Below are 27,966 nucleotides of genomic sequence, written 5' to 3' on the forward strand. Positions count from 1 at the left end.
GTATTTTTTTATTAAGTCATTAATATCTGGAGTATTGTTATTTTTTTTATATATATATATATATATATATATATATATATATATATACCGTGTGTGTATGTATGTATATATATATATATATATATATATATATACATATACACAAACCCCCTCTGCCTAACTAACTGCCAGTGTTTCAGATAGTTGGCAATCCCAGTATTGTTGATAGTCACTGGACATTTAAAGGCAGGGCTGCAACAGGGCTCAGCTGGCCCCACCCCCTCAGACCATGATGTCATAAATCTGACATCACGCTTATGCTGCCCATACATATGTTAGATATTGCATGCAATCCTTCGATTTCGACCACATCTGGCCGATAAATCGAATGATTGCATGCATTTTTAAGCTGACATTCGACGCGATGCGCGGGCCCGCCGTCGAATGTCGCATCGATAGATATAATGAGCTGCACATAATATTTATTGAATTGCATGAGCAATCGCATGTGGTTTTTAACCACATGCGATTGCTCAAATGCAATCAGCAGCTGGGCCGGGATGGGGACCGGAGCGCTGGCGGGGAGCCGGTACCTTAATCCTGGGGACCTGAGGGGCTCAGTAGCAGCAGGAGAGGCATGGTGGCTGTGTAGCGGGGACCGGAGTGGTGGAGCTTTCAGGCGGCGGGACTCAGCAGCAGCAGGGGAGACATGGCGGCTGTGTAGCGGGGACCAGAGTGGTGGAGCTTTCAGGCGGCGGGACTCAGCAGCAGCAGGGGAGACATGGCGGCTGTGTAGCGGGGACCGAAGTGGTGGAGCTTTCAGGCGGCGGGACTCAGCAGCAGCAGGGGAGACATGGCGGCTGTGTAGCGGGGACCGGAGTGGTGGAGTTTTCAGGCGGCGGGACGCGGCAGCAGATGACTGTGAAACACTGGACGGCCCTCTGATTGGCTTGAGAGCTCAGCCAATCAGAGGGCCGTCCCAGTGTTTCAAAGTCACTGCTGCTGCTGCCTGAAAGCTCCACCGCTTTGGTCCACAGCTCCGGTCCCGCCTACACAGCCCCACACTACCCCTCTTCCAGCACCCGATGTCCATCGCAGGATGGCATGCGACATCGGGTGCTGCACTGGGCGCCACTTGATGCGATCAGATGCGATGGGACATCGCATTGCGATGTCCCATCGCATCTGATCGCATAATTGTATGGGCAGCATTAGGCAGATGAACCACTGCAAAAGGGTATAGGACCATCTTGTGTAATGATACTTTTAAGGTCCAGTCCTGTTAATGAACAACATCATCTCTTATACACTCCCAACATAAAACAGGGACTGGGTTCCAATTGTAGTAATTCTACAGTGATACAAATAATCCAGTAGCCATATTCAAGATGAACTGAAATCATTTTTATGGGGATATGTGTGTAGAAAAAGGCGACAAAGTTATTTTGTATTACATTCACTCCTTGAGTGGTGTTTTTTTTTTTTGGGGGGGGGGGCAGGATAAACCCCAGAAATATCCACCACAGCACCTAGGGGAAAACCCCACCCCCCCCCTGTCACTCACCGCCAGCCAGTGCAGTCCCGATTCCCCACCCCAGATCGCCTGTTTTCTCCTGCCACTGCACCCGCCGCTATTCACAGACCGCAGTGACCAGGTGGCAGGCTGCTCACTTGTGTGATTGGCAGTGGCGGTAGCCGCAGGGGTGGGGAGTCAGCACTGACTGGAGTGTAGAACCTGTGTGTGTTTGAGGAGCCTTAGTGGGAGCGTGGTGGCAACAGCTGTTCCGGGCAATGGAATGTCCGGGCCTGGCACTGGTGGTGGCTTTTAACGAGAAGATCGCACTTAAAACAGAGGCAGAGGACTGCTACTGGGAAGTACCGCCTCTGACCACTAGAGGCCACACGACGGACCAAATTACGGTAATAACATATGTTATTGTGAAAGCACATTGCAGAAGATGGCATTTTGACAGGCTTTTAACTAGTAGAAATATAATAAAATCGTATGTGGATGTGTTGGGGAGCGTAATATAGCTTGTTAAAGGTATATGATTCTAGTCATTCTATAATTCTAGTCCAGGAGATCCAGGCGGACCAGATGCTCCTGGTTCTGATAAGTTCTTCCATGTTGTAACAGTGATTTGTTTTTTCTCTAGTTAACTAATGAAAACCAGATGTTCTGTATAAGACAACAACAGGATATGTCACGTAATAGTCCTTCCAGAATAGTCTTTGGAAAGGACCCTTCACATACACACTGAAACAAAGTCATAAGACCAGCCACAATAAGTGCCAATAGAATACGCAGTTAGAATACCAGACTTGGACTTAGGAAATGATGGTTATGACATATTACTAGGAGTGTCAGCCCAAATCATCAAGTTATAAAACTAGCCACAACTGCACCCAAGGGTGAGCTGGTCGTATGGTGGTCGTGGGTGTCACATGAGGAGAGGAGTAAGGAGATAAGCAGTGATGGGGAAGCCGAGACGTGAAGATGTCTTATTATGTGGTATTGTATTGAATTACATTCTTGTGTATGATGAAGAATAAATAATTATATCTTTTATAATACTTCTGGTAAATGTCCTTCTTGCATGGGGATGGCAATAGCACTATGAGGGGTACAAACACGCTTTAACAAGCTAATATGCTGGAAGCTGAGTGATGCTAAGGTCCTAGCATGGACTTCCTCCATGATAACCTGTCTCTGTAACATGTGGTACAGATGCTGGTGTTCTGTATACTGATGCCTTGGTTTAGGGGGGGGGCTTAATGTTTGGTTGTGGGATGGGAGGGGTTAGGTGCTAGCCGAGTATTGTTAGAGTCAGGGCAGGCTGGGGGGAGGCGGAGGGTAAGTATAATTACCTGACCCCGTTAGCATTGCCCACTGACTCCTGTGAGCGCAGATAAAGGGTATACGGTCGTATTATCGACTGCCTAATGACAGTCATTAGGTTAACACCGTTGGGTCGACATGCAACTAGGTTGACAGGGTTCTAGGTCCACATGGTACAAGGTCAACATGGGTTTAGGTCGACATAGCGTTAGGTCGACATGGGTTTTTTTCACTGTTTTTTGAGCCGACGTGCCGACAGGCACCATTTGATGCCCTACCATCCACTAGGGCAGGGCTGGGCAACACTGGCCCTCCAGATGTGGATGAACTACACATCCCAGCATGCCTTGCATCAGTTTCAGCATGGCCACATAGCAAAACTAATGCAAAGCATCCTGGGATGTGTAGTTCATCAACATCTGGAGGGCCGGTGTTGCCCAGCCCTGCACTAGGGCGTGGTGGGAGAATAAAATAGTGTGCCGAGCGCAGCATCGCGAGCGATGTAAGGGGCTGCGGTTGACTTCCAACTGTGTCTATGTCTACCTCGGGACCTGTCGACCTAACGCTTTGGCTGACAGATTGGCTGCTGGCTGGGAAACTTTCCAACTTTGCCAGGTGGAGAGGAGTGACACCTGATTTTCAGGAGCCTCCCCACCATTACGGGAAGATTAGGTTATTGCTCTTTGCATAACAGAATGTGAATAATCGGACATTCAGAGTGCCGACGCTATAGTGGCAACAGCGTCACCCTTCGCCCACCCCCACATAAGTGCTTGTAGCCCTGCGGGGCACAAACACTTTTATGCGAGATCGCCGCTGGCAACTCAATCCTCCCCTCAATGTCAGCATGCCAGGTAGGTTGAAAGCTAAAACGTTGACGCTTATAAATGTCAACATGGCTAAAATGCCAACCTGTGCATAATCTGAATATTTAAGTCAACACTAGAATGTCAACACAATGGTTTTTTTTTCGCCTATTCTAACCTAACCCTAAAAATAACATTTTGGGACTGTGTCGACTAGATGTGTATTTAAAACAGATTTTAATCAATAAAGATCCCTAATTATCATTATTGTTATTAATGTATTGACTTTTCATATTGATTTTTATTTTTTTGTATTAATGCAGGCAATAAGGGGTTGGAGTAGTTAACTGTAGATGCACAAGATGCAGCGATGTTTAGGACCTTGAGAGAGTTAATAGGTCTGAGCATTCCCCCTCCTTCCTCCCTATACACAGGGAATCATTGCAGCATTGCTATAGGCTCAGCTTGTCACATGACACTGTCATCATTGCTGCTGCTGGAAACTCCTTTCAGGTCAGTGTGTTGCAGGCTTGGGGTGATATATTATTATAAGTATCACTCCTGGGATACAATCTCCCTACCTATAAAAAAAGGGGCAGACTAGATGGGTCAAATGGTTCTTATCTGCCGTCAAATTCTATGTTTCTACCTGCTGCCTGAGAAGTTGCAATCAGACATACGTGTCCTCCTGGGCAACTTATCATGGGCTGGGGGGACTGGTGTGTGTGCTAAGGGTAGGGGGGTACGCTGGTAGTTTGGGTTGGTTATAACAGACAGGTACAGGGCTAGACCACACCTCCTCCCAACATGACCCTCTCCAGGAGGGACACAATGCTCTGCTCCTGGACTTCCCTCTTATTGTATGATTGCCATCACCTGTGGTAAAACGCCTTTCTCATCACTTAACCAGTTCAACACAGGTGATGGCAATTTTATTATTATTATTTATTAACAGTTTCTTATATAGCGCACACATATTCTGCAGCACTGTACAGAGGATGTTTGACCATTCACATCAGACCCTGCCCCAGTGGAGCTTACATATTCCCTACCACATGGACATGCACACACAGACATTCTAGGGTTAATTTTGTTGGGAGCCAATTGACCTACCAGTATATTTTTGGATTTTGGGAGGAAACCAGACTATCCACTCAAGCATGGGGAGAATATACAAACTCTACACAGTTAGGGGCATGGTGGGAATCAAACCCATGACCGCAGCGCTAACCATTACATCATCTGTACTGCCCCCTACAATCATACATACAAGTCCAGGAACAGAGCATTGTGTCCCTACTGGATTGAGTCATGTTGGGAAGTATGGCTAGAGGTGAATGTAAGGGACAGGTACACTGGTAGTGGGGGAGGTAAGGGACAGATACACTGGCAGTGGGGGAGGTAAGGGACAGGTACACGGGCAGTGGAGGAGGTAAGGGACAGGTACACGGCTAGTGTGGGAGGTAAGTGACAGGTACACAGGGTAGTGGGGGAGGTAAGGGACAGGTACACGGCTAGTGGGGGAGGTAAGGGACAGGTACACAGCTAGTGGGGGAGGTAAGGGACAGACACGGCTAGAGGTGAATGTAAGGGACAGGTACACTGGTAGTGTGGGAGGTAAGGACAGGTACATGGCTAGTGGGGGAGGTAAGGGACAGGTACACGGGGTAGTGGGGGAGGTAAGGGATAGTTACACAGCTAGTGGGGGGAGGTAAGGGACAGGCACACAGCTGGTAGGGGAGGTAAGGGACAGGCACACGGCTAGTGGGGGAGGTAAGGGACAGGTACACTGGTAGTGGGGGAGGTAAGGGACAGGTACACTGGTAGTGGGGGAGGTAAAGGACAGGTACACTGGTAGTGGGGGAGGTAAGTGACAGGCACACGGCTAGTGGGGGAGGTAAGGGACAGGTACACGACTAGTGGGGGAAGTAAGGGATAGGTACACGGGGTAGTGGGGGAGGTAAGACATACCTCCCAACTGTCACGATTTTAGAGGGACAGTCCTGATTTTCGGGTCCTGTCCCGCTGTCCCACCCGCGGCAGGCATTGTCCCGCTGCGGGGGGTGACAGTTGGGAGACCCCCAATCTAGTAGAATAGACGTTGTGCGCATGCGCACAGCGTCTATTCTCGTATGAAAATAAGGGCGCGGCTAATTAGCATAAGCCGCACCCTCATTTGCATATGCCCCGCCCCCTTTTCGGACGAGTGTCCCTATTTCATACGGACAGAAGTTGGGAGGTATGGGTAAGGGATAGTTACACAGCTAGTGGGGGGGAGGTAAGGGACAGGCACACAGCTGGTAGGGGAGGTAAGGGACAGGCACACGGCTAGTGGGGGAGGTAAGGGACAGGTACACTGGTAGTGGGGGAGGTAAGGACAGGTACACTGGTAGTGGGGGAGGTAAGGGACAGGCACACGGCTAGTGGGGGAGGTAAGGGACAGGTACACGACTAGTGGGGGAAGTAAGGGATAGGTACACGGCTAGTGGGAGAGGTAAGGGACAGACACACGGCTAGAGGTGAATGTAAGGGACAGGTACACTGGTAGTGTGGGAGGTAAGGGACAGGCGCACGGCTGGTGGGGGAGGTAAAGGACAGGTACACTGGTAGTGGGGGAGGTAAGGGACAGGCATACTGGTATTGGGGGAGGTAAGGGACAGGTACACTGGTAGTGGGGGAGGTAAGGGACAGGCACACGGCTAGTGGGGGAGGTAAGGGACAGGCACACGGCTAGTGGGGGAGGTAAGGGACAGGTACACTGGTAGTGGGGGAGGTAAGGACAGGTACACTGGTAGTGGGGGAGGTAAGGGACAGGCACACGGCTAGTGGGGGAGGTAAGGGACAGGTACACGACTAGTGGGGGAAGTAAAGGATAGGTACACGGCTAGTGGGAGAGGTAAGGGACAGACACACGGCTAGAGGTGAATGTAAGGGACAGGTACACTGGTAGTGTGGGAGGTAAGGGACAGGCGCACGGCTGGTGGGGGAGGTAAAGGACAGGTACACTGGTAGTGGGGGAGGTAAGGGACAGGCATACTGGTATTGGGGGAGGTAAGGGACAGGTACACTGGTAGTGGGGGAGGTAAGGGACAGGCACACGGCTAGTGGGGGAGGTAAGGGACAGGCACATGGCTAGTGGGGGAGGCAAGGGACAGGTACACTGGTAGTGGGGGAGGTAAGGGACAGGTACACTGGTAGAGGGGGAGGTAAGGACTGGTAGTGGGGGAGGTAAGGGACAGGCACACGGCTAGTGGGGGAGGTAAGGGACAGGTACACTGGTAGTGGTGGAGGTAAGGGACAGGTACACTGGTAGTGGGGGAGGTAAGGGACAGGCACACGGCTAGTGGGGGAGGTAAGGGACAGGTACACTGGTAGTGGGGGAGGTAAGCACAGGTAGACTGGTAGTGGGGGAGGTAAGGGACAGGCATACGGCTAGTGGGGGAGGTAAGGGACAGGTACACTGGTAGTGATGGAGGTAAGGGACAGGTATACTGGTAGTGGGGGAGGTAAGGGACAGGTACACTGGTAGTGGGGGAGGTAAGGGACAGGTACACTGGTAGTGGGGGAGGTAAGGACAGGTAGACTGGTAGTGGGGGAGGTAAGGGACAGGCACACGGCTAGTGGGGGAGGTAAGGGACAGGTACACTGGTAGTGGGGGAGGTAAGGACAGGTAGACTGGTAGTGGGGGAGGTAAGGGACAGGCATACGGCTAGTGGGGGAGGTAAGGGACAGGTACACTGGTAGTGAGGGAGGTAAGGGACAGGTACACTGGTAGTGGGAGAGGTAAGGGACAGGTACACTGGTAGTGAGGGAGGTAAGAACAGGTAGACTGGTAGTGGGGGAGGTAAGGGACAGGCACACGGCTAGTGGGGGAGGTAAGGGACAGGTACACTAGTAGTGGGGGAGGTAAGGGGCAGGTAGACTGTTAGTGGGGGAGGTAAGGGACAGGTACACTGGTAGTGGGGGAGGTAAGGGACAGGTACACTGGTAGTGGGGGAGGTAAGGACAGGTAGACTGGTAGTGGGGGAGGTAAGGGACAGGCACACGGCTAGTGGGGGAGGTAAGGGACAGGTACACTGGTAGTGGGGGAGGTAAGGGACAGGTACATGGGGTAGTGGGGGAGGTAAGGGACAGGCACACGGCTAGTGGGGGAGGTAAGGACAGGTACACTGGTAGTAGGGGAGGTAAGGGACAGGCACACGGCTAGTGAGGGAGGTAAGGGACAGGTACACTGGTAGTAGGGGAGGTAAGGGACAGGCACACGGCTAGTGGGGGAGGCAAGGATATTTACTAATGGTATAATTTTTAACCCCTTATGTCCTAAATTTTCTTTAAGAGAAACCAAGAGTTACGTGGTTAGCTAACAGCGCCGGCCTTGTATGTGCAGCTTCATCGGGGGACACTGGGGAAAGGGGTTATATGCAATTGGAATCAGCATTTTATGTAACGTGTGGCCTATAATGTGGGCAACTGATTGATGTTTCAAGCAATCTCCAGGTTGCTTGTCATCAGGGAAAGTTTAAATAAAGTTCTTCTGATGTCTTTCAGAGCTGAAACCAAGCAAAATGGCGGAATGCTTCATTGCCGGATGCACCAATAATAGCGCACGGAAGACTTCCATGCACGAGTTTCCCAACAGTCTGGAGAGAATCAAAACCTGGCTGGGGCTCCTAGTGCAGGGCGGGCAGCCGATCGAGAACGTTAATGAAACCGCTGAGAAGATATATGAGGGAGCGGGAAACTACGCGTTCCGAATATGTTCAGAACATTTCACCGGCCAGTGTTATGTGCAGGGGCAGAAAAGAATATTAAAAACAGATGCTGCACCAACTATATTCCCCAGTGACGGCCCGTGGAATCCGCCACTGAAAAAAGCACGTATGGACTCGTCCGACGTTCCGTGCGCCAAAGTTGGACCATGCTGTGCGGAAACCCCTTTTGATGTGAATGCTAACCAAGGCACCGACACTTCCTGTGATTTTGCTGACAAGAGACCACCGCCTTCCCCGGGCTCTTGTCAGTATGTGGCGGTAAGTGATAGCAAACCTCTTGGCGTGGAATGCTTCATTGAAAATATACCCCATTGGAGTTAAACTGTCTCCCACACACATATAAAACTACTGGTGCTTATATAAGACTGTGGGAGGAAATCAGATTACCTGGAGAAAACCCATGAAACGTACAAACTCTACACAGATGGTGCTATGGTTGGAATCGTCCTCCATGGCCCCAATACTGTAGTTGAAAGCGACCTCCATTCCCCCAGTTCTGTGGTTGGAACCAACCTCCATGGCCCCAGTGCTGTGGTTGAAAGTGGCCTCCATTCCCCCAGTGCTGTGGTTGGAATCGAACTCCATGGTCCCAGGGTTGTGGTTGGAAGGAACACCATGGCCTCAGTGCTGAGGTTGGAATCAACCTCCATTCCCCCCAGTGCTGCGGTTGGAGGTGACCTCCATGGTCCCAGTGCTGTGGTTGGAATCGACCTCCATGGTCCCATTGCTGTGGTTGGAATCGAACTCCATGGTCCCAGGGTTGTGGTTGGAAGGGACACCATGGGCTCAGGGCTGTTGTTGCAACTGTCCACCATGGCCTCACTGCTGAGGTTGGAATCGACCTCCTTTCCCCCCAGTGCTGCGGTTGGAGGTGACCTCCATGGAGCCAGGGCTGTGGTTAGAAGCGACCTCATGGCACCAGTGCTGTGGTTGGTATCGACCTCCATTACCCCAGAGGTGTCATAGAAATCGACCTCCATGGCCCCAGTGCTGTGGTTGGAATCAACCTCCATTCCCCCAGTGCTGTGGTTGGAATCTACCTCCATTGCCCTAGTGCTGTGGATGAAAGCGACCCCATGGCCCCAGTGCTGTGGTTAGAATCGACCTCCATGGTCCCAGTGCTGTGGTTGGAATCGACCTCCATGGTCCCAGGGTTGTGATTGGAAGGGACCCCATGGCCCGGGGGCTGTTGTTGGAATTGTCCACCATAGCCTCAGTGCTGTGGTTGGAAGGGAAACCATGGCTCCAGGGCTGTTGTTGGACGGGAGCACTGTGGTACCAGTGCTGTTGGTGGAATTGACCTAAATGGTCCCAGGGCTGTGGTTGGAAGGGACCTCATGGCCCCAGGGCTGTTTTTGGAATTGTCCAGCATGGCCTCAGTGCTGTGGTTGGAAGGGACCTCCGTTCCTCCAGTGCTCTGGTTGGAAGGGACCCCATGGCCACAGGGCTGTTGTTGGAAGGGACCTCCATTTCCCCAGTGCTATGGTTGGAAGGGAACTTCATTCCCCCAGTGCTGTGGTTGGAATCAGCTTGCATGGCCACAGGACTGTTGTTGGAAGGGACCTCCATTTCCCCAGTGCTATGGTTGGAAGGGAACTTCATTCCCCCAGTGCTGTGGTTGGAAGGGACCCCATGGCCTCAGTGCTGTGGTTGGAAGGGAACTTCATTCCCCCAGTTCTGTAGTTGGAATCAACTTGCATGGCCCCAGGGCTGTGGTTTTAGTCCACTGCCACGGCTCCAGTGCAATGTTTGGAATCAACCCTGATGGCCCCAGTGCTTTTCAATGATCTGCAGGCATATACAAAATGAATGTAATTCATCCTTAATCAATGCTAAGATAAACCACAGAGTTATGCTGTACTGTTGTACAATGTGTTTGTTCGGCTGTAGGCGCAGGAATATCATTGGCAATCCTGTATACCTTCTACATCTAGGGTAAATCAAGTCTCAAAAATAACGGCACTCGGTATTCCCAAGAAAAGTCATTGGAAGCTGACGGACAACCCAGGAGCAAAATGATTGAAAATATACTAAATCTCACCCTGGAAATCATCTACCTCCTGATTGGACAGGTGAGTGACACAGTGACATCACTATTATCTCAATGAATTTAACAGGCAGCTTGCGGTAGAGGTGAAGGATTCTGGAGATGACACGGTGACATCACTGTGCTATTATTCAGTTAGTACAGGTTGAGTATCCCTTATCCAAAATGCTCGGGACCAGGAGAATTTTGGATAACGGATTATTCCGTATTTCGGGATATTTTAATATTTCAATGATGTATTTTGAAGTAACTTGCATTTATGCTGTATAAACACATAATATACACACAAATATATTTTATTACCACATAAAATACACACAAATATATTTTAATTGTTCAAAAAACAAGGTTTCAAAAACGTGCAACAAAATGTGTGTTCTCTCTCAGCACTGAATTTGAATGCCAAGCAATCATTGTCTTGCACATATATAGTGCCAGTTACATATCATGTCCCCAGTGATGCTGTTACAAATGTCCCCAGTGAGTTTTTAGCAAAAAAAAAAAAAAAATTTCACTTTCTGGAATGTCCGTATTTCGGAATAATTTGGATAACGGATATTCGGATACGGGATACTCGACCTGTAATTGTTTCCTGCCTTTTATTAAACCCCAACAACCCGCCCAGTGGTGTAAGTATACACTAGGTGCCCCCCCTGCCCAAAAGGTTTCAGGCTAACTACTCCTCACCTCTATGAGGTGAAGTACCACCACTTACCACTAGAGGCCACTCGCTGGACCAATTTAATCCTTTGTGAAAGTGAAAGCAATTTTCGCAGGGACACTGATCTGTTTCAAACTTGCTGGATATGGATAGAGGGAGCTGTGAGGACAGAGATTGGAGGTAGGAGCAGATAGGGACTGGGGGGTGGCGTGGAGAGTTTGTGGGCTAAAAACTGTCACAGCTCAAAGTAGGATTAAGGACTGGTGGCTGATATGGGACCCTACTGATGCATTCCCATGGTGGGTCCTTTTTGCCCCAGGCCGCCATTGACTGTTATACTTGATTAATTTATTAAATGCACTAATGACCAGAAATCTTCATGTGACTTTTGTCTCTCAATATGTAGGAATATATCCTTGTGAAGAAGGCTGATGTTCCTTCTGAACCTACAACACTGAGCACTTGTCACCCTGTATCTAGAGAACTGGGCAGGACCCAGACCTCCATCACGGTGCCTCCACCTCACTCACTGATACAGGAGAGGCACAATGACCAGAAGATCCTGGAACTCACCAACAAGATCATTCAGCTGCTGACTGGAGAGGTGACTGCTGGGAATGGGATGTTATACAGTAACAACGGGGGATGTGACCGGAGAGGTGACTGCTGGGAATGGGACGTTATACAGTAACACCGGGGATGTGACTGGAGAGGTGACTGCTGGGAATGCGACGTTATACAGTAACACCGGGGGATGTGACCGGAGAGGGGACTGCTGGGAATGGGACATTATACAGTAACACCGGGGGATGTGACCGGAGAGATAACTGCTGGGAATGGGACATTATACAGTAACACCAGGGATGTGACCGGAGAGGTGACTGCTGGGAATGGGACATTATACAGTAACACCGGGGGATGTGACCGGAGAGGTGACTGCTGGGAATGTGACGTTATACAGTAACACCGGGGGAGGTGACCGGAGAGGTGACTGCTGGGAATGGGACGTTTTACAGTAACAACGGGGGATGTGACCTGAGAGGTGACTGCTGGGAATGGAACATTATACAGTAACAACGGGGGATGTGACCGGAGAGGTGACTGCTGGGAATGGGGTGTTATACAGTAACACTGGGGGATGTGACAGGAGAGGTGACTACTGGGAATGGGGCATTATACAGTAACACCGGGGGATGTGACCGGAGAGGTGACTGCTGGGAATGGGACGTTATACTGTAACACCATGGATGTGACCGGAGAGGTGACTGCTGGGAATGGGACATTAAACAGTAACAACGGGGGATGTGACCGGAGAGGTGACTGCTGGGAATGGGGCGTTATACAGTAACACTGGGGGATGTGACCGGAGAGGTGACTGCTGGGAATGGGGCGTTATACAGTAACACCGGGGGATGTGACCGGAGAGGTGACTGCTGGGAATGGGACATAATGTAACAACAGGGGATGTGACCGGAGAGGTGACTGCTGGGAATGGGACATTATACAGTAACACCGGGGGATGTGACCGGAGAGGTGACTGCTGGGAATGGGACATTATACAGTAACAACGGGGGATGTGACCGGAGAGGTGACTGCTGGGAATGGGACATTATACAGTAACACCGGGGGATGTGACCGGAGAGGTGACTGCTGGGAATGGGAAATTATACAGTAACACCGGGGGATGTGACCGGAGAGGTGACTGCTGGGAATGGGGCGTTATACAGTAACAACGGGGGATGTGACCAGAGAGGTGACTGCTGGGAATGGGACATTATACAGTAACAACGGGGGATGTGACCGGAGAGGTGACTGCTGGGAATGGGGTGTTATACAGTAACACTGGGGGATGTGACAGGAGAGGTGGCTGCTGGGAATGGGGCATTATACAGTAACACTGGGGGATGTGACAGGAGAGGTGGCTGCTGGGAATGGGACGTTATACAGTAACACGGGGGATGTGACCGGAGAAGTGACTGCTGGAAATGGGGCGTTATACAGTAACACCAGGGGATGTGACCGGAGAGGTGACTGCTGGGAATGGGGTGTTATACAGTAACACTGGGGGATGTGACAGGAGAGGTGGCTGCTGGGAATGGTGCATTATACAGTAACACCGGGGGATGTGACCGGAGAGGTGACTGCTGGGAATGGGACGTTATACTGTAACACCATGGATGTGACCGGAGAGGTGACTGCTGGGAATGGGGCATTATACAGTAACACCGGGGGATGTGACCGGAGAGGTGACTGCTGTGAATGGGACGTTATACAGTAACACCGGGGGATGTGAGCGGAGAGGTGATTGCTGGGAATGGGACATTATACAGTAACACCGGGGAATGTGACAGGAGAGGTGACTGCTGGGAATGGGGCGTTATACAGTAACACTGGGGGATGTGACCGGAGAGGTGACTGCTGGGAATGGTACATAATGTAACAACAGGGGATATGACCGGAGAGGTGACTGCTGGGAATGGGACATTATACAGTAACACCGGGGGATGTGACCGGAGAGGTGACTGCTGGGAATGGGGCGTTATACAGTAATACCAGGGGATGTGACCGGAGAGGTGACTGCTGGGAATGGGACATTATACAGTAACAACGGGGGATGTGACCGGAGAGGTGACTGCTGGGAATGGGACATTATACAGTAACAACGGGGGATGTGACCGGAGAAGTGACTGCTGGGAATGGGGCGTTATACAGTAACACCAGGGGATGTGACCGGAGAGGTGACTGCTGGGAATGGGACATTATACAGTAACAACGGAGGATGTGACCGGAGAGGTGACTGCTGGGAATGGGACATTATACAGTAACAACGGGGGTTGTGACCGGAGAGGTGACTGCTGGGAATGGGGTGTTATACAGTAACACTGGGGGATGTGACAGGAGAGGTGGCTGCTGGGAATGGTGCATTATACAGTAACACCGGGGGATGTGACCGGAGAGGTGACTGCTGGGAATGGGACGTTATACTGTAACACCATGGATGTGACCGGAGAGGTGACTGCTGGGAATGGGGCATTATACAGTAACACCGGGGGATGTGACCGGAGAGGTGACTGCTGTGAATGGGACGTTATACAGTAACACCGGGGGATGTGAGCGGAGAGGTGATTGCTGGGAATGGGACATTATACAGTAACACCAGGGAATGTGACAGGAGAGGTGACCGCTGGGATTGGGACGTTATACAGTAACACCGGGGGATGTGTCTGGGTGATGACTGTATCATTGTGTGTGTCAGGATGTCACTGTCTATCTCTCCATGCAGGAGGGGAAGTATATAGAAGGACACAAGGTTCTGTACAAGGATGTGATGATGGAGAATAGTCAATCCCCCATATCTCCAGGTAGGATGCGATTGTCACTGCAGTGTCTGTACACAGTCTGTATTATACAGGATTTCAGGGACAACTGAACAGAATATTTTTCTATAGTTATTAGTAAAAGTAAAATCATTTGATTTCCTAGTTATCCTACAGAAGATGGGCTTTATAGAAAAATATTACGTTTCTCCAACCTTACTTTATAGCCAAAATATGATGCACATTATAATAATCCATCAGGTCACATTTTGTATTTACAGATACAATTGTAATTAGCCTTATTGGATCGCCATCTACTGCAACTATGGAGGAACCAGCCTTCAATGATGGAGGAGACCTCACAGACACTGACATGTATACTCCCACAGGTCATACACAGTATACATCTACTCATATTAAGGAGGAACCAGCCTCTTGTGATGGAGGAGACCTCACAGACACTGACATATATACACCCACATATCATACACAGTATACATCTACTCATACTAAGGAGGAACCGGTTACATGTGACGGAGGAGAACTCACAGACACTGACACGCATACTCCCACAGGTCATACACAGTATACAGCTACTCATATTAAGGAGGAACCGGCCTCATGTGATGGAGGAGACCTCACAGACACTGACATGTATACTCCCACAGGTCATACACAGTATACAGCTACTCATATTAAGGAGGAACCGGTCTCATGTGATGGAGGAGACCTCACAGACACTGACATGTATACACCCACAGGTCATACACAGGATACATCTACTCATATTAAGGAGGAACCGGCCTCATGTGATGGAGGAGACCTCACAGACACTGACATGTATACAGCTACAGGTCATACACAGTATACATCTACTCATACTAATGAGGAACTGGTCTCATGTGATGGAGGAGACCACACAGACACTGACATGTATACACCCACAGGTCATACACCATATACATCTACTCATATTAAGGAGCAATCAGCCTCATGTGATGGAGGAGACCTCACAGACACTGACATATATACAGCTACAGGTCATACACAGTATACATCTACTCATATTAAGGAGGAACCGGTCTCACGTGATGGAGGAGACCTCACAGACACTGACACGTATACACCCACAGGTCATACACAGTATACAGCTACTCATATTAAGGAGGAACTAGTCTCATGTGATGGAGGAGACCTCACAGACACTGACATGTATACAGCCACAGGTCATACACAGGATACATCTACTCATATTAAGCAGGAACCGGCCTCATGTGAAGGAGGAGACCTCACAGACACTGACATCTATACACCCACAGGTCATACACAGGATACAGCTACTCATATTAAGGAGGAACCAGCCTCATGTGATGGAGGAGACCACACAGACACTGACATGTATACACCCATAGGTCATACACCATATACATCTACTCATATTAAGGAGGAACCGGTCTCACGTGATGGAGGAGACCTCACAGACACTGACACATATATACCCACAGGTCATACACAGGATACAGCTACTCATATTAAGGAGGAACCGGTCTCACGTGATGGAGGAGACCTCACAGACACTGACATGTATACACCCACAGGTCATACACAGCATACATCTACTCATATTAAGGAGGAACCGGCCTCATGTGTCAGAGGAGACCTCATAGACATTGACATTTATAAACCCACGGGAGAGCCATGCAAATCCAACATTTCTACAGACCTTGAAGCTGGAGCTTCTGAAAACACAAACCCTGGTGATAGCGTAAGAGTACCAAGCTCCAACATGATGGTCAAAAATATTAATAAACCTTTTTACAAAATTCTGGGGAAACCGGACATGATGTTGATTATGTACAACTGTCCTGACTGTGACCAGTCTTTTAGAAGTAACTTGGCTCTTGCGAGACATCAGATACTTCACTCAAGAAAAAAATGGTTTCAGTGTTCATGCAGTGGTGGTATCCCCACCATTCGCGCACAAGGTGCATCTACTCAAAGTAAGAAGGAACCCATCTCAAGTTTTGGAGGAGGCCTCATAGACACGGACCTCCATAAACCTGCTGCTAATGGATGTAAACCCAACATTCCACCAGATTCCAAGGTTGGAGATCTTGAAAGCCCCAAAACAGAAAACTTGCCAAAAGCAGGCGGCAAGGCGGTACCGGGAACTAATAATAAACCTTTTTACACCATTGAACAGAGGCCGGACATGATGGTGATTTTGTACAACTGTCCTGATTGTCACGAATCTTTCAAGAGTAACCTGGACCTGGCTAAGCACCAGATAATACACTCGGGAGGAAAACGGATTCAGTGCTCTAAATGTGGGATACGCTTTTGTCGTTGAGGCTACTGTGGTTATTCATTGGTCCATATATATTGTTTCCTCAGGGACTAATTGGCCACTGGATCTCAAAGAGCCGACAGACTCATGTGATTGCCAAGGTCATTGATGACTGGCTCAGATGGCACATGAGTTAGGGCCTTCTCGGATGAGAGGAGTTATCAAATGTTTCCTAATAAAGTTTATTTAGTTTTCATGGGTGTGAACCTTGTGGCATCTTTTAGTCCGTATCTAAAGGCCCCCATACATTAGGCCAACTTGTCCTTCAGACAACAAGTCGGACCTAATTTCCCTGGCAGCTCCCCCGGGACAGGTCAGATACAATTAGCCACTTGATATTCCATTTTTTACATGCGATAAATCATATCTGATTTTGTACCTCCAGTACATAATAGTGTCCAACTAAAGTCCCATAAGCAGTCTTCTAACTTAGAATACGGACATTCAAACTGTAAATGAAGTAGAATAGATGCTATGTATACAAGAAGGTACAGTATGTAGAGGAGATAGTGCTCAATGAGAATCTACTAGTGATCATAGAACAGGGGTTCTCAAACTTGGTCCTCAGGAGCCCAAACAGCTCATGGTTTCCAGGTCACCCAGCAGGTGCACAGATGTACTCAATACTCACTGACATTTCCCAGGTCACCCAGCAGGTGCACAGGTGTACTCATTACTCAATGACACATTTCCCAGGTCACCCGGCAGGTGCACAGGTGCACTCATTACTTACTGACATTTCCCAGGTCATCCAGCAGGTGCACAGGTGTACTCATTACTCACTGACATTTCCCAGGTCACCCGGCAGGTGCACAGGTGTACTCATTACTCACTGACATTTCTCAGGTCACACAGCAGGTACACAGGTGCACTCATTACTCATTGGCACATTTCCCAGGTCACCCAGCAGGTGCACAGGTGTACTCATTACTCACTGACACATTTCCCAGGTCACCCAGCAGGTGCACAGGTGTACTCATTACTCACTGACATTTCCCAGGTCACCCGGCAGGTGCACAGGTGTACTCATTACTCACTGACATTTCTCAGGTCACACAGCAGGTACACAGGTGCACTCATTACTCATTGGCACATTTCCCAGGTCACCCAGCAGGTGCACAGGTGTACTCATTACTCACTGACACATTTCCCAGGTCACCCAGCAGGTGCACAGGTGTACTCATTACTCACTGACATTTCCCAGGTCACCCGGCAGGTGCACAGGTGTACTCATTACTCACTGACATTTCTCAGGTCACACATCAGGTGCACAGGTGCACTCATTACTCACTGACACATTTCCCAGGTCACCCAGCAGGAGCACAGGTGTACTCATTACTCACTGACATTTCTCAGGTCACACATCAGGTGCACAGGTGCACTCATTACTCACTGACACATTTCCCAGGTCACCCAGCAGGTGCACAGGTGTACTCATTACTCACTGACACATCTCCCAGGTCACACGACAGGTGCACAGGTGCACTTATTACTCACTGACACATTTCCCAGGTCACCCAGCAGGTGCATGTGTGTACTCATTACTCACTGACACATTTCCCAGGTCACCAGGCAGGTGCACAGGTGTACTCATTACTCACTGACACATTTCCCAGGTTACCCAGCAGGTGCACAGGTGTACTCATTACTCACTGACACATTTCCCAGGTCACCCAGCAGGTGCACAGGTGTACTCATTACTCACTGACACATTTCCCAGGTCACCCAGCAGGAGCACAGGTGTACTCATTACTCACTGACACATTTCCCAGGTCACCCAGCAGGTGCACAGGTGTACTCATTACTCACTGACACATCTCCCAGGTCACACGACAGGTGCACAGGTGCACTTATTACTCACTGACACATTTCCCATGTCACCCCAGCAGGTGCACAGGTGTACTCATTACTCACTGACACATTTCCCAGGTCACCCGGCAGGTGCACAGGTGTACTCATTACTCACTGACACATTTCCCAGGTTACCCGGCAGGTGTACTCATTACTCACTGACACATTTCCCAGGTCACCCGGCAGGTGCGCAGGTGTACTCATTACTCACTGACACATTTCACAGGTCACCCAGTAGGTGCACAGGTGCACTCATTACTCACGGACACATTTCCCAGGTCACCCAGCAGCTGCACAGGTGCACTCACTACTTACTGACACATCTCCCAGGTCACACGACAGGTGCACAGGTGTACTCATTACTCACTGACACATTTCCCAGGTCACCCAGCAGGTGCACAGCTGTACTCATTACTCACTGACACATGTCCCAGGTCACCCAGCAGGTGCACAGATGAACACATACCTCACTGACACATTTCCCAGGTCACCCAGCAGGGGGTTGGGATCATTTGGTCTACAGCATTATGGTCGACAGTCATATGGTCGACACCATTAGGTCGACATGGGAAAAGGTCGACAAGTGTCTAGGTCAAAAGGTCATTAGTTCGACAGGTCGTTAGTTCGACAGGTCATTAGTTCGACATTGTCTAGGTCGACAGTGAAAAGGTCAACATGGGCTTTTCACAGTTTCTTTACATGAATGTCAACACAGTCAACATGGACACATTTTAAAGTGCACTGCATCCCCTCGCTACGCTCGGCACACTATTTTATGCTCCCACCACGCCCTAGTGGATGGTAGGGCATGAAATACCGCCTGTCAGCACGTTGGCTCAAAAAACTGTGAAAAACCCATGTCGACCTTTTGACTGTCGACCTAATGACCTGTCGAACTAACGGCCTGTCGAACTAATGACCTTTCGACCTTTTCCCATGTCGACCTTTTCCCATGTCGACCTAATGGTGTTGACCTTATGACTGTGGACCATAATGCTGTAGACCAAATGACCGCATCCCTTCTGGACTTGCTTCTAAATGTATGAGTACCATCACCTGTTCTTGAACAGGGTAAGTGATAAGAAAGGTGATTCACCACAGGTGCTGGCAATCATACAGTAACAGGGAAGTCCAGGAGCAGAGCATTATGTCCTCCTGGAGAGGGGCATGCTGGGACGTATGTTCTCTGCAGCTGTTGTTGAACTACAAGTCCTAGCATAATGTATAAGTCTGCTCCATCTATCCGAACACAACAGCAATTCTGAGATTGCCTCCAGCTCCAAAGGCTCCCAGTCTGCTAAAAGGTACCATATATAAACTACAGCCCCCATAATGCCTTGCAGTGTAAAGTAATCACATCCTGTGTGTTTGGGAACTGTGACACATGAATGATCTATACTGAGGACTGCAGAACTCTGTGTACTGTATGTCAGCTAGATAAGGTAATACTGGCAATATGCTATACACCACATTAATTTATTTATTTATTTATTAACAGTTTCTTATATAGCGCAGCATATTCCGTTGCGCTTTACAATAGCAGACAGTGAAACAACAAAACAGGGTATTTACAGACAGTCAAAATGTAGGAGGGCCCTGCTCGCAAGCTTACAATCTATAGATATACCATGGCTTACCATACTGCCCCTTTCATCTGGGGCGCTCACAAAACCTGTGTCATTTATGAGCGTCCCGGTTTAAAGGGAACGTCCGATAACCCTAATTATTTATTATGTGTTGCATTTGGCAGGTTAGATAAAGTCATACTTGCCTACCTGACCCTCTCCATGAGGGAGAAAATGCTCTGTTCCTGGCCTTCCCTGGTAATGTAGGATTGCCAGCACCTGTGGGGAGCTAGGTAACTGATAAGAAAGGTGTCACCACAGGTGCTGGCAATCCTACATTACCAGGGAAGCCAGGAGCAGAGCATTGTGTCCTCCTGGAGAGGGGCATGCTGGGAGGTATGGATAATGTAGGATTACCATCACCTGTGGGGAGCTAGGTAACTGATAAGAAAGGTGTCACCACAGGTGCTGGCAATCCTACATTACCAGGGAAGCCAGGAGCAGAGCATTGTGTCCTCCTGGAGAGGGGCATGCTGGGAGGTATGGATAATGTATGATTGCCAGCACCTGTGGGGAGCTAGGTAACTGATAAGAAAGGTGTCACCACAGGTGCTGGCAATCATACATTACCAGGGAAGCCAGGAGCAGAGCATTGTGTCCTCCTGGAGAGGGGCATGCTGGGAGGTATGGATAATGTAGGATTGCCAGCACCTGTGGGGAGCTGGGTAACTGATAAGAAAGGTGTCACCACAGGTGCTGGCAATCCTACATTACCAGGGAAGCCAGGAGCAGAGCATTGTGTCCTCCTGGAGAGGGGCATGCTGGGAGGTATGGATAATGTAGGATTGCCAGCACCTGTGGGGAGCTAGGTAACTGATAAGAAAGGTGTCACCACAGGTGCTGGCAATCATACATTACCAGGGAAGCCCAGGAACAGAGCATTGTGTCCTCCTGGAGAGGGGCATGCTGGGAGGTATGGACAATGTATGATTACCAGCACCTGTGGGGAGCTAAGTAACTGATAAGAAAGGTGTCACCACAGGTGCTGGCAATCATACATTACCAGGGAAGCCCAGGAACAGAGCATTGTGTCCTCCTGGAGAGGGGCATGCTGGGAGGTATAGATAATGTATGATTGCCAGCACCTGTGGGGAGCTAGGTAACTGATAAGAAAGGTGTCACCACAGGTGCTGGCAATCATACATTACCAGGGAAGCCCAGGAACAGAGCATTGTGTCCTCCTGGAGAGGGGCATGCTGGGAGGTATAGATAATGTAGGATTGCCAGCACCTGTGGGGAGCTAGGTAACTGATAAGAAAGGTGTCACCACAGGTGATGGCAATCATACATTACCAGGGAAGCCCTGGAGCAGAGCATTGTGTCCTCCTGGAGAGGGGCATTCTGGGAGGTATGGATAATGTAGGATTGCCAGCACCTGTGGGGAGCTGGGTAATTGATAAGAAAGGTGTCACCACAGGTGATGGTAATCCTACATTACCAGGGAAGCCCAGGAACAGAGCATTTTCTCCCTCATGGAGAGGGTCAGGTAGGCAAGTATGGATAAAGTAGAGATTTAAATTAACAACCAATCAGCTCCTAGCTGTCATTTTTCATGTACAGCCTCTAACATGTGTGCCATACTTGCCTACTTTTGAGAACTAGTTTTAGGGAGATTATAGTTGGTAGTAGAATTTTGCAAAGCGCCCCCATTGAGGGGGGGGGGGGGGGCGTGTCTAGTTCCTTATATGGAGAGATTGTGAAAAGAGATTGTGAACGTAGCACCTAGAAACGTGGGTGTGTACTGCTACATCTGAGAGGAATCTTTTAAAATGACTTATATCCAAATGTAGATGAGCCTCAAAGCAGTTACTAAGAGCTACTATACTGTACTTGGTAAAGTGCTGGGAAATGCTGCTGATGATTCAATGTAAATGTATCTGTCTCTCATTACTTCTCCCCCCAAAAAATGCAACAATGTAATGTGGGCTAGGTGACATGAGGGAGATTGCTAGACTAATGAGGGAGAGAGGTAGATTGCTGCTATGTCAGGGAGTCTCCTGCAGAATTGTGGGTAACTATGATGTGTGCTTATTGGTAGTTTATCGCTCACCAGCTTAATACATCTGCTCCAAAGTGATATTAATATATTGTGCAATCATTTATATCAAAATATGAAACAAACATGTATGTATGTATGTATGTATGTATGTATCACTTATGGCCTGTGTGCAGTATCCATCCGTGTACAGACAGATGACCAAATAATCCGCTTAAGAGATCTCTGCTACCAAACCGGACTCCTGTCTGTAATCATTCTGCACCACTCTCCCTGAAGGTTCAGGAGACCAGCATGGGAAAAATGTAGACATATGAACGTTCTGTCAACATGGCCATGAGATCAGCATTGTGCATGTCAACACCCAGCATAACGTTTTTACTGTTACAGCCCTAACCCCAACAGCAACCTAACCCTATTCACAGCCTAACCCCCAACCACAGCTTAACCCCAACCACAGCCTAACCCTATTCACAGCCTAACCCCAACAGCAGCCTAACCCCAACCGCAGCCTAACCCCCAACCGCAGCCTAACCCCCAACCGCAGCCTAACCCCAACCACAGCCTAACCCTATTCACAGCCTAACCCCAACAGCAGCCTAACCCTATTCACAGCCTAACCCCCAACCACAGCTTAACCCCAACCACAGCCTAACCCCAACAGCAGCCTAATCCTATTCACAGCCTAACCCCAACAGCAGCCTAACCCCAACAGCAACCTAACCCTTTTCACAGCCTAACCCCAACAGCAGCCTAACCATAACCACCGCCTAACCCTATTCACAGCCTAACCCTATTCACAGCCTAACCCTATTCACAGCCTAACCCCAACAGCAGCCTAACCATAACCTAACTCTATTCACAGCCTAACCCCAACAGCAAGCTAACCATAACCACAGCCTAACCCTAATCACAGCCTAACCCCAACAGCAAGGTAACCCCAACCGCAGCCTAACCCCAACCGCAGCCTAACCCCAACCGCAGCCTAACCCCAACCACAGAATAACCCCAACCACAGAATAACCCCAACCACAGAATAACCCCAACCGCAGCCTAACCCCAACCGCAGCCTAACCCCAACTGCAGCCTAACCCCAACCGCAGCCTAACCCCAACCACAGCCTAACCCCAACCACAGCCTAACTCTAAACCGGTTCTCTCTACATTGTGATAGTTGACATGTTTACTGAGTATATATTGTCCATTTAGACATTTTGAATGTCAACAATTATGTCGGTATTCCAAATGTCAAAATGGTAAAGGACTACAGGGAAACTACTGTGGTGGGTCACCCTCTCCAACTGCAGCTAATGCCTTGTAAAAGTGCTGGATCTGTAGTGTGGGGATGCGATTTTCTGAAAACCTCAGTATCCGAAAGAGGGGGGGTGGGACTAAATGATGTATGTGCCCCATTCTGTGCCATCAGCCACCCCTATCACGCCTCAGGAATGTCTCCCGAAGGGGATATATCAGATGTGCTGGGCACATTTGTGAATATGTCTTTAATCATGTTATTCACTTTCCTTTTTAAGGTTCCATGTGTGTAATATATACACCTGCTGATACTGGCGGCACCCAGCATACCAGTAATCCATTGTCCGGCCTTCTGTGTTGAAAATGGACAAGGACAGAAACAAGATAAATGAGAGGATATTAAATCTCACCATAGACATCATCTACCTGCTGACCGGGGAGGTGAGGGGGTCTGGGAGCGTCACAGTGACATCACTATTATCTGTATTACTGACACAGGGACCTGACCGGGGAGGTGAGGGGGTCTGGGAGCGTCACAATGACATCACTCTTATCTCTATTACTGACACAGGGACCTGACCGGGGAGGTGAGGGGGTCTGGGAGCGTCACAGTGACATCACTCTTATCTCTATTACTGACACAGGGACCTGACTGGGGAGGTGAGGGGGTCTGGGAGCGTCACAGTGACATCACTCTTATCTCTATTACTGACACAGGGACCTGACTGGGGAGGTGAGGGGGTCTGGGAGCGTCACAGTGACATCACTCTTATCTCTATTACTGACACAGGGACCTGACTGGGGAGGTGAGGGGGTCTGGGAGCGTCACAGTGACATCACTCTTATCTCTATTACTGACACAGGGACCTGACCGGGGAGGTGAGGGGGTCTGGGAGCGTCACAGTGACATCACTCTTATCTCTATTACTGACACAGGGACCTGACTGGGGAGGTGAGGGGGTCTGGGAGCGTCACAGTGACATCACTCTTATCTCTATTACTGACACAGGGACCTGACCGGGGAGGTGAGGGGGTCTGGGAGCGTCACAGTGACGTCACTCTTATCTCTATTACTGACACAGGGACCTGACCGGGGAGGTGAGGGGGTCTGGGAGCGTCACAGTGATACTTACCTCTAGTAACTAAATAAAAATAAGTGAAGTATTAATATATAAGATTCGTTCAGATGTCATTAGATCCTGACATACAGTATAAGGTATTTTGGTAGAGAATGTCAGGAACAGGGGATGATTTACACATTATGACATGAGAAGAATTTACTGTGTGGATGTACTTGTGTCCAGATAGTTCTCTGCCTACTAGTATTTATGTCTCCCAATATATAGGACTATATTGTTGTGAAGAAACCGAGCGTACGTATCAAACGCAGTAGCAGTCCATATGTATCAGGAGGGATCCGCAGGACCCAGCGTCCCATCAAGCTGCCTCCACCTCCCTCACTGATACATGAGAGGCACAATGACCAGAAGATCCTGGAACTCACCAACAAGATCATCCAGCTGCTGACCGGAGAGGTGACTGCTGGGAATGGGACATTGTACAGTAACACCGGGGGATGTGACCGGAGAGGTGACTGCTCGGAATGGGGCATTATACAGTAACACCGGGGGATGTGACAGGAGAGGCGACTGCTGGGAATGGGGCGTTATACAGTAACACCGGGGGATGTGACCGGAGAGGTGACTGCTCGGAATGGGGCATTATACAGTAACACCGGGGGATGTGACAGGAGAGGCGACTGCTGGGAATGGGGCGTTATATGGTAACACCGGGGGATGTGACAGGAGAGGTGACTGCTGCTGGGAATGGGACGTTATACAGTAACACCGGTGGATGTGCCTGGGTGATGACTGTATCATTGTGTGTGTCAGATTCCTATAAGATGTGAGGATGTCATTGTCTATCTCTCCATGCAGGAGGGGGTGCATAAAGAAGGACACAAGGATCTGTATGAGAATGTGATGGTGGAGGATCACCGGCCCCTCACATCACCGGGTAAGAGGAGGCTTTTCCACGATTGTTTTTTCAAACAAGGAAGCCTGTGTGGTATATTTTTTTTTATGTCGAAATTTTTGTAATTTCCACACGCTTACCATTTCAGTATGTCAACATGGTTTGAGTTGTGAAGGGGATTGGAATCTGCACAATGTAAAACATATTTATACAGCAATAAAGTAGTACCAACAGTAGGCTCTCTCTGTCAAAAATTCTAGTAGCTCAAGGTTGTGGGTGATCCCGGCAGGTACTGGGGTGCCGCCAGGTACTGGGGTGCCGTCAGGTCTTACTAGGGGACAAGGCTGCTACAGGAGGCTGGGCAAGGCAAGTATGGAATTGGAGAAAATAAATAGAAAGGAAAGGACTCTCTCTTTTTGTGGGGCTTCCTTGTGTAATATTTACTGTGTATAAAAATTATCTTTTATTAGTTGTTAAGTAAAAAAATGTTTTGCCAACGTACAAAACATATACATAAATAAAATAATCTATTTACCCCGTATTTGGTGACTCATTACGGTGGGGTTATACTGCGGACTTGAGAAAATCTTAAGGACAATATTGTACTTTGGCGTAATAATAAATAGTAAACAGTCAAGAGTTGCCATATCAATGCTGGCTACTGCTCCTTATTGCAGTGGTACAGTACATAATACAGATATCACCAATAAAGTTATTAAAAAGCAATGGTCCAAGTACAGATCCACCGTTGACAAGGAGGCATCTTGCTACCTTCTCCAATCTGAGTGCAATTTATTTTTGTCACAGATGGACCTAAAACCAGAGAGAACCTGGGAAGACATCCAAGAAATGTGACTGATGCAACTTTATTTAAAGAACCCGACAGTCATACACCGACAGAACATAAAAAATGTCCATCTACTCATGTTAAGGAAGAACCCGTTTCTTGTGATGAAGGAGACCTCACAGACGTTGACATGCATAAACCCACAGGTCATACAACATTTAAAGCTACTCCTATTAAGGAGGAACTAGTCTCATGTGATGGAGGAGACCTCACAGACGCTGACACATATACACCCACAGGTCATACACCGTATACATCTCATATTAAGGAGGAACTGGTCTCATGTGAGGGAGAAAACCCCACAAATACCAGTACAGGTCCTACAAAATGTACGTCTACCCTTATTGAAGAAAAAACGAATCTCTCATGCGATAGCAGAAAAAGAACTTCTCAAATGCAGACACAAAACACCGCAGAGGCAAAGACATCTGTAGAGTTAATATGTACCGAATGTGGTGAGCGGTTTCCGACAATGCCAGGGCTGGTAGCACATCAAGGAATTCACATTGCTGAAAAATTATTTCAGGGTAGGAATCGAATCCTCACTTTATACCCTCCTCCTCATCCGTGTCCTCCAACTCCGCAACCGCCACCTCGTCATCTTCCTCGTCCTGTTACGCAGAAACCTCACGTTCTGCACAAACTATTGAAATGCTCCTATTGTGACAGAAGTTTCTACAATAAGTTATCAATTAACATACACATGAAAACCCATAAAGATAAGACCAGACATTTATCAAATGACCCTCCTCCTCCTCCTCCATCAGGGTCTAGACCAGTCACTGAGAAAAAAACCTCAAAATGTTCCAAGTGTGGGAAGTAGTTTCTGACTAAATGGAGGCTGATTAGGCACCTGAGAATCCATACTTGTGTACCGCATGAAGCGAGAATTTCAGGAGGACTTGCCAAACTCTGCAGAACTGCAAGAGATATCACACAGTGCCCATAAGCGCTATCTCCGTTAACATGTGACAAGTGACATCTTATGATAAAGATGGAGTACAATACATAACTTATATAGAAACACAGGTAACTGCTGCTTCCAAAGTTCCAATTGAATAACACTTGTTTCAAATCTGAAAAAGATATCTCCAAAAAATCCCAATATTGGAATTATTGGAGGGAAAAAGCAACAATCTAGTGTAGTATTTTTGACCAGAGGATGCTTTTATTTAATAGATGCACTCACAATTCACCGATAAAATCAAGGCACATCAAATTCTCCTCAAGGCATATAACAGCTGGGCTTCCGACGAAGGACAGAAGTCCGAAACGCGTTAAGTGTGTGTGGACTGTCCACCGTCCAATTTCTGCTCCCTGTGCCATCTACGGGATCCTTGTGCCGGCGCCTGGATTCTACCGCCCCTGTGAATCATCTTGGGTGATAGATCCTACGGGGAATTGGCCCAGCAGCTTTGCCTGGTGGACTTGTCAGTGCTGTTTTAACTGTTTTACCTTGTGAGTGCTTCCTGTAAATAAATATTTTGCTATTGCTATTACGTACTGCACCAATGGTATTTTTCCTGCTTGGTCTCCGTTACACCCATCAACAACTTTGGAGGGTGTGGAGACTTGTTATTTTAGGTTTCGATTGCTCTCATATGGTCACTGGAATTTATATGGAATAAGCCCAGCTGTTATATGCCTTGAGG

At 48.7% G+C, this 27,966-nt stretch overlaps 2 protein-coding genes across 5 annotated transcripts; both read left to right on the forward strand.

Annotated features, from left to right (window-relative positions):
• The first annotated feature begins 1,499 nt into the window (after positions 1-1,499).
• Positions 1,500-16,962, forward strand: LOC146010006 (uncharacterized). 2 transcript variants are annotated; one of them, XM_083150765.1, is made up of 7 exons: positions 1,500-2,491; positions 3,948-4,137; positions 8,173-8,654; positions 10,331-10,468; positions 11,511-11,708; positions 14,388-14,466; positions 14,703-16,962. In XM_083150765.1, the coding sequence occupies exons 3-7, from the start codon at positions 8,190-8,192 to the stop codon at positions 16,769-16,771; spliced, it is 2,949 nt and encodes a 982-aa protein (XP_083006891.1). In that variant the 5' UTR covers positions 1,500-2,491; positions 3,948-4,137; positions 8,173-8,189; the 3' UTR covers positions 16,772-16,962. The 2 variants fall into 2 exon arrangements, with proteins under 2 accessions (XP_083006891.1, XP_083006890.1); XM_083150764.1 differs by lacking the exon at positions 3,948-4,137.
• A 2,662-nt stretch (positions 16,963-19,624) lies between these two features.
• LOC146010100 (uncharacterized) lies at positions 19,625-27,246 on the forward strand. Of its 3 annotated transcripts, none has more exons than XM_083151015.1 (5): positions 19,625-19,923; positions 23,772-23,934; positions 24,840-25,028; positions 25,431-25,509; positions 26,275-27,246. In XM_083151015.1, exons 2-5 carry the CDS (start codon positions 23,857-23,859, stop codon positions 27,135-27,137), a joined length of 1,209 nt encoding a protein of 402 aa, XP_083007141.1. In that variant the 5' UTR covers positions 19,625-19,923; positions 23,772-23,856; the 3' UTR covers positions 27,138-27,246. The 3 variants fall into 3 exon arrangements, with proteins under 3 accessions (XP_083007141.1, XP_083007144.1, XP_083007140.1); XM_083151014.1 differs by lacking the exon at positions 19,625-19,923 and adding an exon at positions 19,969-20,061; XM_083151018.1 differs by lacking the exons at positions 19,625-19,923; positions 23,772-23,934 and adding an exon at positions 19,949-20,061.
• Positions 27,247-27,966: the final 720 nt, after the last annotated feature.

Source organism: Crinia signifera, chromosome 6 (genome assembly GCF_055691185.1).
Source record: "Crinia signifera chromosome 6, ASM5569118v1, whole genome shotgun sequence".
NCBI classification, from domain to species: domain Eukaryota; kingdom Metazoa; phylum Chordata; class Amphibia; order Anura; family Myobatrachidae; genus Crinia; species Crinia signifera.